This window comes from Pelodiscus sinensis, chromosome 4 (assembly GCF_052426305.1).
Source record: "Pelodiscus sinensis isolate ZL-2025 chromosome 4, ASM5242630v1, whole genome shotgun sequence".
Taxonomy (NCBI): Eukaryota; Metazoa; Chordata; order Testudines; family Trionychidae; genus Pelodiscus; species Pelodiscus sinensis.
This window is the reverse complement of record NC_143055.1, coordinates 114,661,282-114,674,953: the sequence shown is the minus strand read 5'-3', so window position 1 is coordinate 114,674,953 and position 13,672 is coordinate 114,661,282. Positions and strand designations below refer to the sequence as shown.

The window sequence follows — 13,672 nt, the reverse complement described above, 5'->3', positions numbered from 1 at the left end:
TTAGTAAGGGGTAACAGTCCCCTTACATTAAATATAAGAGATCTTATTTTGTTTGATTTAAACAACACAACATTACTGCTTGCCCTTATGACTCTCCAGCAGGGCCGGTTCTAGGCACCAGCAAATCAAGCACGTGCTTGGGGCAGCACATTTCCAGGAGCAGCATTTCCAGGTAAGCAGCCGCCTCCGACAATGCCTGGCCCTGCCCCGCCCCGCCCCGCCCCATTGATTTAAAAGGGCCACGGGAGCTCAGCTCTGGCTGCGTGTCCCCAGGAGCTAGATGAAAAGCACAGCGTGGTCAGGCTCCACCTCGCCCCGCCGGCTCCAGTCCTGCCGTGGCCCCGGTCCCCATCGCCGGCGAGATACCGCTCCCTGCCAACCACCCAGCTCGCTGCGCCCGCCCCGCCCCACCCCGCGCCCCTCTGGCTCCACGCCACCTGTTCCCCACGCTGCCCCTGCGCCCCGCACCATGCTCCCCGGTCCTCCTGCTCTCCCTGTTCCCTGCGACTCTCTGGCTCTGCGCCACGCTTGCACCCCGCACCCTGTTCCCTGTGCCCCTCTGGCTCTGCATCACCCATTCCCTGAGCTGCCCCTAAACCCCGGTCCTCACACCCCTCTGGCTCTGCACCCCCTCTGCAACCCACTGCCCCTTTTCCCTGCACTCCTCTGGGTCTGTGCCTCCCATTGTCTGCACTGCCCCTGGACCCCGATCCCTCTGCCCCTACCATTCCCCATGTCTCATTCCCCGTGTCTCCCCTGCACCCCGCACCCTGCTCCCCCCAATCTCTGTCCCACTCTGGCTCTGCGCCTCCCATTCCCCAAACCACCCCGTACCCTCCATACTGTTCCCTGCACCCCTCTGGCTCTGCGCACCCCAGCACCCTAGTCCCTCTGCTTCCCCCAGTCCCTACACCCTTCTGGCTCTGCAGCTCCCATTCTCCACGGTGAACCCTGCTCCCTCTGTTCCCCATGTGCCTCTGGCTCTGCGCTGTCCCTGCACCCTTCTCCCCCTGTAAGTTGGGAGTGAGGGGTGCTTGTCCATAGGGAGGGGTTGGACAGGGCAGGGAAAAGGCTGTTGTGACCCAGCAGCAAGTGAAAGGGGAGGGGGAGTTTACTTGAAGTGCCTTTGCATTTATGGACAAAAAATAATTAAAATTATATTTGTTATTTATAGGGCTAAAATGACGGGACAAAAACGAAAATGAAAACAAAAAAAACCATTGCAAAGTGCAAATGTGTAAAAGCCAACAAAAAAGGGGGGGTGGCCAACAAATTTTTTGCTTGGGGCAGCAAAAAACCTAGAGCTGGCCCTGCTCTCCAGCAACCATTTGAATACTGGAAAAAGCAATGGCTCCTTAGAAAAAGTTAAAACATGCCATATAAGCTAAAAAACACCATTCAAAAATGGACAAAATAGTATTATTTAAAACTGCCCTGCCTAGGAATATAAGAAAATTTCAGTAGAAAGGAAATTTGAAGAGGCCTCAGTTTTTTTTTTTATCAAAAATGGATGTTTAAGTGAGATCTTGGGAAGTTATACTTTATGGCTACGTCTAGACTGGCATGATTTTCCGCAAATGCTTTTAACTAAAAAGTTATTCCATTAAAAGCATTTGTGGAAAAGAGCGACTAGATTGGCATGGACGCTTTTACGCAAAAGCACTTTTTATGGAAAAGCGTCCGTGCCAATCTAGATGCGGTTTTGCGCAAGAAAGCCCCAATCGCCATTTTCGCCATCGGGGCTTTTTTGCGCAAAACGGTTCTCAGTTGTCTACACTGGTACTCTTACGCAAAAGCATTTCCCCGAACAGGAGAGTCATTGTATTTGTGGAAGAACACTGACAATCTTACATTAGATCGTCAGTGTTCTTGCGCAAATTCAAAGCGGCCAGTGTAGACAGCTGGCAAGTTTTTCCGCAAAAGCATTTGCTTTTGCGGAAAAACTTGCCAGTCTAGACACAGCCTATGAGTCTACATAAGCAAGAAAGTTTCTCTCATAAACTTCTCTTATAAAAGTTCTCCATAAACATAACTTTTTTAATTAAAGAAGGGATAAAGCATCTCAAAAGGATTACAAGAAGCATAAACAGAGAGAGCCTCAAATGTGTGTCTTAATGAAAGCAAAATCTTTCACAAATTGACCAACTCAAATAAGAGACTTCCTAAATTAATCTCAATTTGGGGGATAGGCAGAGTTTGGGCTTCCTTATTTCAAAAACAATGTATGCATAAGCTAGAGATTAATATGGGATTCATCAGCAGAAACTAACTTGAAGCAATAGTGCATTTGTAATTTATATATAAGGAGGACTATGTGATTGTTTTGCATATGTCTTACAAAGAAACACTGCATATGACAACCAAATTTGCTCTGTTGTGTGCAGCTTAAGCCATGAGAGAACTTTCCATGTACCAGGTGCCTACCAGATCAAATAGCTTTCTCACTGTTGTGTTATGGTACACATAGAGACAGCACTGACACAAAAGACAGGCCCACCAAAAAAGGCATATAGGCATAGGGGAAATATTTGCAAATAAAACTGAACATCTTTCACCATTTTCAAAAATAATCTAGGATGAGTCTAGAGCATTCCTTGTCCTTATAAAATTGATTTCAAGTGGATTATCCTGCAATTTACTCTGACCAGGTCTACCCTGGCGGAGAAAAGACAGGCAACTCAAGCTACATGAATTGCATAGTTGGAGTTAACGTACCTTGCATCGATTTTTCTGGGACAGCCCCACAAAGGGAGGTCACCAGGATAAACTCTGCCATTGATTTTCCTTACTCCTCACGACAGCCAGTACCACAGTAAACAGGGATGCCTCCAGCATTTTATTTAGTGGGTGTTTACTAGATCTGCTAAATCCAACCCCTGAAGATAGATCGCCAAAGCATTGATCATCCAGTAAACGGAGATTTGACCTCATCATTGAAATCACTGACCCCTTCCATGTAAAAAAAATTTAATTCATTTATACTGTGAACTGAAATCACCGACAGCAAGAAAATAACCTTTGATGTAAGAAACTTGTGTTTACAACTACTGAGTACCTTTACATGAACTGACAAATTTTGTCAGGACATTAATTTCCAAGATGTTGAGGCTTTATAATGAGACAATTCACATGTGTTAAACCATGCTTGAACTTGATAAACAAGGGGCCAGAGACACAGAACTATCTTCAGTTTGTTCATGATTGTCTGAAAATATTATTAAATGAACATGGATTAAATTAGCCTTTGGAAGAAGAAGGTGACCTTCTGATTAAAGAATGAGCCTGAGACTCAAGAAATCTGCATCTAGTTCTCACTTCTACTACAGACTTCCTTTGTGCCTTTGGATAAAGCAGTTAATCTCTCTGGGCAATTCCATGTCTGTAATATTTGGATTGTTACCTGATCTTTAGATTGTGTATTAATTATGCAGATTGCTTATGAATTCCCAGTAATCACTTTGAGGGCTGTCAAGTTCTTGTTCCAGCATCAGGCCCAGTATTTAAATTATTCTATAGTTGAGAACCCTGATGTGCACAGTTACAGCACTCTCACTGTAAGGACTCTTGCATATTTACAAATACAGTTTATTTAGTGCAATCACAAACAGTCCAACTTAACAAGATAGATGGAGAATGTATATCTGCACTTCCACACACTCATACCATCCCTTTCAGAACAACTTGAAGCATTATCCATTACGTTCCTCATTACAATCATCTTCCCAATCATCATAAGTGACCATCATTTTAGCACCTCCCAAGGATGACATCTCCTCCTCCTACTTACTGTTCCTAGCCTGGAATGCCATTTTTATAATATGTTTTGCTGATGTTGTTATGTTCGATGCATATTCAATAGGAGACATTTCTCTTTTTCCTTATTTGTATTTCCTAACCTTATTAATGGTGAAGTGCCTTTTTCCCATACATTAGTAGAATCATAGAACACTAGAACTGAAAGGGACCTCGAGAGGTCATTGAGTCAAGTGCCCTGCCCTCACGGCAGGACAAAGCACTGTCTATACCATCCCAGATAGATGTCTGTCTAACCTACTCTTAAATATCTCCAGAGATCGAGATTCCACAACCTCTCTAGGCAACTTATTCCAGTGTTTAACCACCTGACCAGTTAGGAAGCTTTTCCTAATGTCCAACCTAAACCTCCCTTGCTGCAGTTTAAGCCCATTGCTTCTTGTCCTATCTCAACTTATTATCATATATGTGAATTCATTACCATGGCCCCTTTGTGGTTGGCTCTCATTTGTTATTTCTGTCCTAACTGATCATTTTGATCTGATTTTAACAGATTATTTCTGTTTTTTCCAAGTTGTGGTGTATGTGTTAAGTTTAGAAGGGTTCAAACTTAGGAAAATCGCTACGCTACTCTGCTTTAACACATTGTATGTGGACCTTATGCTTTAGTCATCACCACCTATCTGGATGAAATCTCCCATACATATGTATGCTTTTGCACTGAGGTGGGCAATAAAGGGCCCACAAGTTCGATGTGATTTGCCAGGGTTAGCCCTTGGCAGGCTACTAGACACTTTATTTACCTTAGCATCTGCAGTTATGGCTACAGTTCACCATTCCTAGCCAATGGGCACTGTGGGAAGAGACACAGACTGAGCTACTGCTAACTTTGGTAAACTATGTTCAGCACACAGGCCCACTCTGGTTTAGCTCAACGTACAGATGTGGCCTGTAAGTCCCCTGTACTACAGCCAACCTACCTTAATATAAACCTATTGTAACAAATTATAATAAAACAAGTAATCAAACACATAAAAAATAAAAATTCTATAAGAAAAATGTATATATACATACATACATACAGAAAGACAGACAGAGTAGGGGGCAAGCAAGCAGATTAGCCCTATAGACTACCAGATACTGATGATACTCTTTTTCCCATGGTTAGTCTGACTTTTCTCTTTAAACTGTAAACTCTTGTAGCAAGGACTGTCTCACATTATATATTGGTCAATTACTAGAACTCTAGTAAATGTTAATATTGTTAATGTTGATTTTCAATAACTTTTGGAATACAGACATTCCAGAAGACTAGAAGAAAGCAAATGTGCTGAAGAGCAAATGGAATGACTGGTATAATTAAAGATCTTTCAGCCTGATTTTGATTCCTGGAAAAAATAACGGAATAGGACTCAATAATGGCTTAATGGATGGTAATATAATTAATGACAATCAATACCGAATTATAGAAAATAGCTCCTTGGTCTCTGTTTTAAAGAAGATTACTAAGTTTGACAGATAAAGGTAAAATTGTTGATGTTCATATGTATGACATATGCGATATGTAATTATGCTCTGATAATGTCAATAGTGTTAATAATTAGATGTCTATAAGACATTTGACTTTGTACTGAACGATATTTTGATTAAGAAATTAGATAAATAAGTAAGACTTCTTTTATTATGTATGATTTGTATTTTCTCTAGTAGAGTAATTCGTGCCATAGCACATTTATCAGGTAATATGGTTACTTATTTCTACAGTACTCAGTAGTTACTGGCCATTAGATTATAGGCTTTCATGTGTACATCTTATAAGCTGACAGTGAAGCAAAAGAGAAGATATTAAATTTGTGACATTCCTACTTCAGTGAAAGCAATTTTACCCTACTCCGATTTCTAAAAATCAATGAATATTTGGGAGATAAGAGTCAAAAGACAGGACTATGCAGCACTTTAAAGACTAACGAGATGGTTTATTAGGTGATGAGCTTTCGTGGGCCAGACCCATTTCCTCGGATCAAATTGTGGAAGAAAATTGGCATGACTATATATACCAAAGGGATATTGATATTAGGGGAGATAATTGGGGAAGCTATCTTTGTAATGGGTAAGATAATTAGCATCTTTGTTAAGGCCCATTCATAAAAAGTGTCAAATTTAAGCATGAATGACAGTTCTGAGGCTTCCCTTTTTAGTCTGGTGTTAAAGTATCTTTGAAGCATGATGCATGTAGTGAGGTCATTCAGACAATGCCCAGTCTGGTTGAAATGGCAAGAAACTGTTTTTTCTTTGTGAAACTGTCTGATGTCTATTTTGTGTACATTGATTCTTTGATGAAATGTCTGAGTCGTTTGTACAATATACATAGCAGACGGCCATTGTTGGCACATAATGGCATAAATTATATTTCTGGATGAATAGGAATATGTGTTCTAAATCTTATAACTGACATGGTTAGGTCCAATGACGGTGTCAGCAGAGTAAATATGTGGACGATGCTGGCAACGGGGTTTGTTGCAAGGGAAATTTCCAGGGTAGCTATTAGTGTGGTATGTTGCGTGGTTGTTGGTAAGAATCATCCTGAGATTAGGTTGTTGTCTATAGGGGTATGTCTACACTACAAACTTAATTTGAACTAACGAACGTTAGTTCGAATTAACTTTCATAGGCGCTACACTACCGCTCCGCTAGTATGAACTTAATTCGAACTAGCAGAGCGCTTAGTTCGAACTAGGTAAACCTCATTGCACGAGGACTAAGCCTAGTTCGAACTTACTAGTTCGAATTAAGGGCTGCGTAGCCCCTTAATTCAAACTAGAGGGAGGTTAGCCCTCCCCAGCTTTCCCTGGTGGCCACTCTGGGCACCACCAGGGAAACTCATATGCCCCCCTCCCGGCCCCGGAGCCCTTAAAGGGGCATGGGCTGGCTACGGTGCCCGTGCCAGATGCAAGCCTGCCAGCACCCAACCAGCAGACCCTGCACCTGGCACGCCATGAGCCAGCCACCTCATGCCCCCCAGCCCTCCGCCTCTTCCCGGGACCAGGCTGGCAGCTCCCGGGAGCCTGGCCAGGACCGCAAGAGGCGGGCACCCGCCTGGTCTAGTGCAGACATCGTGGACCTCGTCCACGACCTCCGCACTAGGCACAGGAAAGTGGCTGTCTAGGGCAGGAGAGCTGCCAGCCTGGCCACCCAGGAGCAGGTTTGCATGAAAATCAAGGTGGTCCACTGAGTTGCCCTCCCCTCTCCCACCCTCTCTCTTCCCCTCTCCCACCTCTTTTTCCCAGTCTCCCCCAGTTTTGTTCAATAAAGAGAGATTCTATTTTTGAACACACGTTTTCTTTATTTTGTACATCAGGAAGGGGGGCTAGGGAAGGGTAAGTGGAAGGAGGTGAGGGAGGAATGGGGTATGCGCCCCCGATGGGGAGGACTGGGCTGGCTCTGCGGGCTTCTCGGGGTGGAAGTTCTCCTGCAACCCCCCGATTGCCTCCTCCCTCCGGATGGCAGCCTGTGGCAAGTGCAGCTGGGATGATGGCCGAGTGCTGCGATGTTCCGCGTGTGGGCACTCATGGCACTCCAAGCCAGGACTGCTTTGCCAGCGGGGAACCCTGACAACTGTCTGTCTGGGGTGGGGGTTGGGTCCCTTTAAGCACAGCCCTCGACTAGCCTGAGACAGCAGCTCCACGCTTTAAGTCCTCATCTGATGCCCTGCCGGCACTGCTTCCGGCCATCCTTAACCTCTGTTCAGGGTCCACTCAATGTGGACATGCTAGTTCGAATTAGCAAAACGCTAATTCGAACTAGTTTTTAAGTCTAGCTGCGCTAATTCGAATTAGCTTAGTTCGAATTAACTAATTCGAACTATGTTAGTTCGAATTAGCGCTGTAATGTAGACATACCCTAGGAGACTACTGACTCATATTCAACTTGTGAATCACAAGTTGAATATGAGTCAATAGTGTGATGCAGTTGCCAAAAAGGCAACTATAATTGTGCATTAATTGTGCATATCATTATGTATTAATAGGAGTGTTGTATGTAAGATATAGGAGGTAACTGTCCCACTCTACTGAGCACAGTTGTGGATTCAGCTGGAGTAGCGTGTCTAAGTCTGTGTGCCAGGCTTTCTGAAAGATGTGAATAAACTGGAGAGAGTCCAGAGAAAATCAACGAATACAGTACTCAATTTTTCAGGAACAATTAAGCACCCCATTCTAAAATCGGGTCCCAAATGTGTAAAAAATCCAAAATATTTAATACTAAGATAAAAACTTCATGTACCTGGTAACTTCCCAGAAATATAATTTACTAAAAAAAAGACAAAATTTTAAATGATTAGAAGATCACAGATCTCCATTGCTATATGGTATCACAGAGTAAAAGGAGTATAATATACTAGCTACCAGTTGTAAAGTTAATGGGGTACATTTTAAGTTCTCATATGTGAAATCGTTCAAAAATTTTCAACAGCTAAATACCTTAGTAAGCAGAAAGTCACATCTGGAACAAAAATCTAGGACTTCAGCAGCTTGCTTAAATTAAGTTTGAATGTAATTCCTTTGTGTGAATGGGCAGAAATGTAAAACTGCATAATTACGTTAGGTAAATGAAGTGAAATTGTGGAGACCTGCAACTTAGAAACCAATCCATAGGACACTAAGGCAAAGTGCCAGAGCAGCAACTCATCAGTCTAACATGAGGCTTGCTCCCCAAGAGGGAAGTGAGTGTACTGCCTAAATTAACAATTTATTTAAAAAATCTAAAGAGAAACCAAAATAATTACATAAAAAGAAGTTACTCACCCTGTGAAGTAACAATTGTTCTTCGAGATGTGCCCCGTGGGTGCTCCACTCTAGGTGTCAGGTCCCGTCCCGGCGCCGCGGCTCGGAGAATTTTCATAGCCGTGTCCCGCCAGCCCGCGCATGCGTGCTCCTTCAAAGCGCCATTCGCGCCTTTGATCAGCTGTGCGCAGGCTGGCAACCACCAGTTCCTCTCATCCGCCCAACTGAAAGAGATAATAAAGAGATTCGGAGCGGGGAGGAAGGGTGGGTCATGGAGCACCCACGGGGCACATCTTGAAGAACAATCGTTACTTCACAGGGTGAGTAACTTCTTTTTCTTCTTCGAGTGGCCCCGTGGGTGCTCCACTCTAGGTGACTCCGGAGCAGTAACCAAAGAGTCCGGAGTGCTCCGAACTCAAAAATGTTTTTTTGTTTGTTTTTTTTTTAAGATTAAGTACGACTAAGTACTGCTGTAGCCACCGAAGAATCCAAAGCAAAATGGTCAACTATAGCATAATGTTTCATAAAGGTGATATTAGAAGACCACGTTGCTGCCCTACAAATGTCCCGGAACGGGACTCCCTTCAGGAAGGCTGTAGTAGTGGAGACCGCTCTGGTGGAGTGAGCTCTTGGAGGATACGGCAGGGGTTTCCCCCGTAAAGAATGGCACATAGATATGCATGAAACAATAAGTCTCGAGATACGCTGAGAAGTCAGCGGTTGGCCTCTAGAACGGTCTGCCAACGACACTATTAAACGGTCCGTCTTCCTAAAGTCCCGTGTCCTATCAATATAGAAAGCCAAGGCTCTTCTCACATCCAGCATATGCCATATTGCTTCTTGCGGTGAGGCATGAGGTTTAGGGAAGAAGCATGGTAGAACCACTGGTTCATTAATATGAAATTCAGATGACACCTTCGGAATAAACGCTGGGTGAGCTCTCAACGTAACTGAGTCCTTAGAGAATATTGTATAAGGAGGGGAAGCCATAAACGCTGCTATCTCACTAACCCTACGAGCTGAGGTAAGGGCTAGGAGAAACAGAAGCTTGGTGGTAAGTATGTGTAGCGGGATAGTTGCTAGAGGCTCAAAGGGAGGCTGAGATAGAGTTTGCAATACTAGATCCAAATTCCACGAGGGTGGAGGGGGTCTTCGAGGCGGATTAAGGTTTGAGAGTCCCTTTAGGAATCTTTTTGTAGTAGGGTGCGCGAATATGGAGGAAGAATCGTCCATGTGATGAAAGGCATTAATAGCTGCTAAATGCACCCGTAGAGAAGCTATTGCCAATCCTTTATCATGGAGTTGCAAGATGTACTCCAATATACATGGTAAAGGTGTGGAACAGGGATCAAGGCTATTAGCCGCACACCATGCCTGGAATCTGGACCACTTCGCTATATAAGTAGCTCGCGTAGACTCTTTCCTGCTATGCATCAGCACCTTCTTGACTCGTTGAGAACAGAGTTGTTCGAAACTGTTAAACCAACAAGCATCCATGCTGTGAGGTGCAGGGTCTCGGGTTTTGGGTGACGTAGAGATCCTTTGCTCTGGGTCAAGAGATTCGGGAGTAGTGGTAGGGAGTACGGAGTCTTTACTGACATCTGATGGAGTATTGAGAACCAAGGCTGACGAGCCCACGCTGGGGCTATAAGAATTACTTGCGCCCCATCCAAGCTGATTTTTTCGAGAACCTTGGGTATTAGAACGACTGGGGGAAAAGCATACAACAGTGTCCCTCCCCAGTGAAAGAGGAAGGCATCTCCTAGTGACTGATGTCCTACTCCCGCTCTTGAACAATATATGGGGCATTTCCTGTTGTTTTCTGTGGCAAACAAGTCTATTGTCAGAGATCCCCACCAGACAAATATCTTGTTTAAAACCTCTGTGCAGAGTTCCCACTTGTGGTCGTGGGGAAAACGTCTGCTGAGTGAGTCCACTACTAAATTGTCGGTACCTGGAAGGTAGGACGCTACTAGAATAGTGTTGTTGTGAATACACCAATTCCATAGCCGAACAGCCTCCGCACACAGGGAACGAGATCAGGCACCTCCCTGTCTGTTGATATAAAACATGGTTGCCATGTTGTCTGTCATGATTCTGGTAGTTGTATGCTGTATGTGGGACTGAAAATGTTTGCAAGCGTGTCATACCGCCCGTAACTCAAGTACGTTGATATGCAACATCATTTCTTGCGCTGACCAGCGCCCTTGGATAGACATGTTGTCCATGTGCGCCCCCCAACCCGTAAGGGAAGCGTCCGTAGTTATCTGCCTTGTAGGCTGCGGGCGATGAAATGGTATGCCCGCAAGAAGATTGCTGGGTTTGACCCACCACTGAATGGCATCCCGTATATGTTGGGGTACCACTACCGGTCTGTGGATATTGTTCTTTGCTGGGCTGTATACCGTGGCCAACCAATGTTGGAGGCAGCGAAAACGTAACCTTGCGTTTTGTACCACTACGGTGGAAGCCGCCATATGGCCCATTACCTGTAAGCAGACGCGTGTAGGAATCGTGGGAGCATGCGTGACCGTATGAATAAGGTCTTGAATCACCACAAAACGTTCTGACGGTAGGTATGCCCGTGCCACCGTTGAGTCGAGCCGTGCACCTATAAAAACCAAGTTTTGACATGGAACCAATGATGACTTTTTTAGATTTATGAGAATTCCCAGGGATGCAAACTGGCTGGCTACTGTCTGCACCATATGACATGTCTCTGTATATGTCGGGCCCCTGATGAGACAATCGTCCAAATAAGGGAATATTGTCACTCCTGCCCTGCGTAAATGGGCCGCCACTACTGCTATAGTTTTGGTGAAGACCCTGGGAGCACACACCAGTCCGAATGGTAGAACCGTGTACTGGAAATGTTTGTTCCCCAATTGGAATTGAAGAAAACGCCTGTGAGCCACGTGAATAGCTACGTGGAAATAAGCGTCCTGTAAGTCGAGGACTGCAAGCCAATCTCCTTTGTTCAACGACGGAATGATAGTTGCTAAGGTCACCATCTTGAATCGACACTTCCGAAGGTGACGGTTTAACTTTCGGAGGTCTAGAATGGGCCTCCAGCCTCCCGATTTCTTCGGTGTGAGGAAATACCGGGAATAAAAGCCTTTTCCCCAAAATTGTTTGGGTACTCCCTCTATTGCCCCGATAGCGAGCAAACAGAGGACTTCTTGTTTCAGCAGTTGCTCGTGAGAAGGGTCTCTGAAAAGGGACGGGGTGGGTGGGGTGGGAGGAGGAATGGAGAGGAAAGGAATTGAGAGGCCGTACTGCACCACTTCTAGTACCCATCTGTCTGTGGTGATGTTGGACCATTGGTGGTAATATGATTTCAGTCGATGGTGGAAAAGAGAAGAAGTGTCGTTTTCCATGTTGATCGAGGGAGGCGTGCTTGCAACCTTGACAGGGAAGTCAAATCTGCTGCTTGTTTGAAGACTGGTTGGTTGAACGGTTTTGCTGGGGTCGTTTCCTCTGAGGACGTTGCCTAGGGCGCTGGTTTTCCGACATGCGTGTCTGTTGTCTGGAAAAGTTAAAATCATATCTTCTCTGATAAGGGTAATAGCACCTTCGTTTAAAATTGGGCGTTTACATCCCCAGCGTACGTAAGGTGGCACGAGAATCCTTGCCTGAATGGAGAACCTCATCAGTATTTGCTGCGAAAAGTTTAAGCTTATCAAAGGGGAGATCCTCAACCTTATTTTGCATCTCCTTTGGTGCTCCTGAAGAGGAAAGCCATGATGACCTCCTCATTGCGATACCCGTAGCCGTGGCCCGAGCTGCTGTGTCTGCCACGTCCATTGCAATTTGTAATGCAGTACTACATGCTGCATATCCTTCCTGAACTATTGCTTTTAATAGTGGTTTCTTAGCGTCTGGAAGATGATGTAACAACTCCGTTAGCTTCGAATAATTATCAAAGTTGTGATTTGATAAATGAGCCGAGTAGTTAGCCATACGTAATAGGAGTGTGGCTGAAGAGTAGACCTTTCTACCAAACAGATCCAACTTTTTATTGTCTTTATCGTGGAGCAGACTTCTGTACTGTGGTGCTTTGGTCCTTCGCTGCGCTGCGTCAACCACTAACGAATTGGGTTGAGGGTGGTTGAATAGAAAATCTAACCCCTTCGCCGGCACAAAATATTTCTTATCGGCTTTCTTATTCGTAGGAGTAACCGATGTTGGAGTTTGCCATATCTCGTCCGCCACTTCCATGATCGCGTCGTCAATTGGTAAGGCGATTTTTGCATGCTGTTGTGGGCGGAGGTTCTTTAATAGGCGATGTGTTCTCACTGGAACATCTGCCAGCTGTATTTCCTGCGTGCCTGCCACCCATTTAAACAGGTCCTGGAACTGTTTTAGATCGTCTGGTGGAGACAATTCACCTGGACAGACTGCCTCATCTGGTGAGGACGATGCGCAGTCCGCTGGAGAGGTTTCTGGCTTAGGGTCCTCTGTGTCAGACAGCTGCCCTTCCTCCAACTCGGACTGATCCTGTTGGACAGATTGGCTTGTCGATGGAGGAGGTGAGTTTAGCTGTTTTGGACGAGGTGAGTATTGTGTGATTGGTGATCGGCAGTTGCAGGATGATCCCCTATGTGAAGGTAATATTTGTTCACGGTGGGCACCGTCGTCACACGAGCGATAGTAGTGCCCGTAGTAGCGCTCAGAGCGTGACGGAGAAGAATGACGCGACGAACGTGCACTAGTGCGTTGAATGTAATAGACGCGGCGTGGAGAACGTCTAGAAGACTCATATCTATATGACCGACTTGGTGAACGAGATCGTGAGCGAGATCGCTGTGCTTCTAGATATACTGTGTCCCTATAATCGCGCCGCCTGTATGCAACATGGATCAGAGAGGCATTATAGTCTCGATACCGTGCACGCCTTGGTGGCGAAGGAGATGGTCCTGGTGAGAAAATTGGGGAGGCAGATCTGTCCCTCCCAGGAGTCTTCGATAGAGCTTTCCTATGTAATGAGGTACTGTCAGTTTCCATGTCAGCTGGAGAGCTCTGTACACAGTGAACGCAGAGCGGTGCCGGGGAGATCAGCTGCAGCTGCTCCGCTGTCGGTGCCGATGAAGTGCTCGGTGCTGACGTCATTAAATTTGCCGGTGGCGCCATGTCAGGAA

The 13,672-nt window shown here is 45.2% G+C and overlaps 2 protein-coding genes across 4 annotated transcripts in view; both read right to left on the bottom strand.

Annotated features, from left to right (window-relative positions):
• The window catches only part of STPG2 (sperm tail PG-rich repeat containing 2), a 470,822-nt gene that overhangs the window by 299,079 nt on the left and 158,071 nt on the right, over positions 1-13,672 (bottom strand). The gene's annotated exons all lie outside the window — the stretch shown is intronic.
• Positions 11,952-13,664, bottom strand: LOC149524569 (uncharacterized). Its single transcript, XM_089777648.1, is given in 1 exon segment — positions 11,952-13,664. A coding segment is annotated over 1 exon segment (1,713 nt).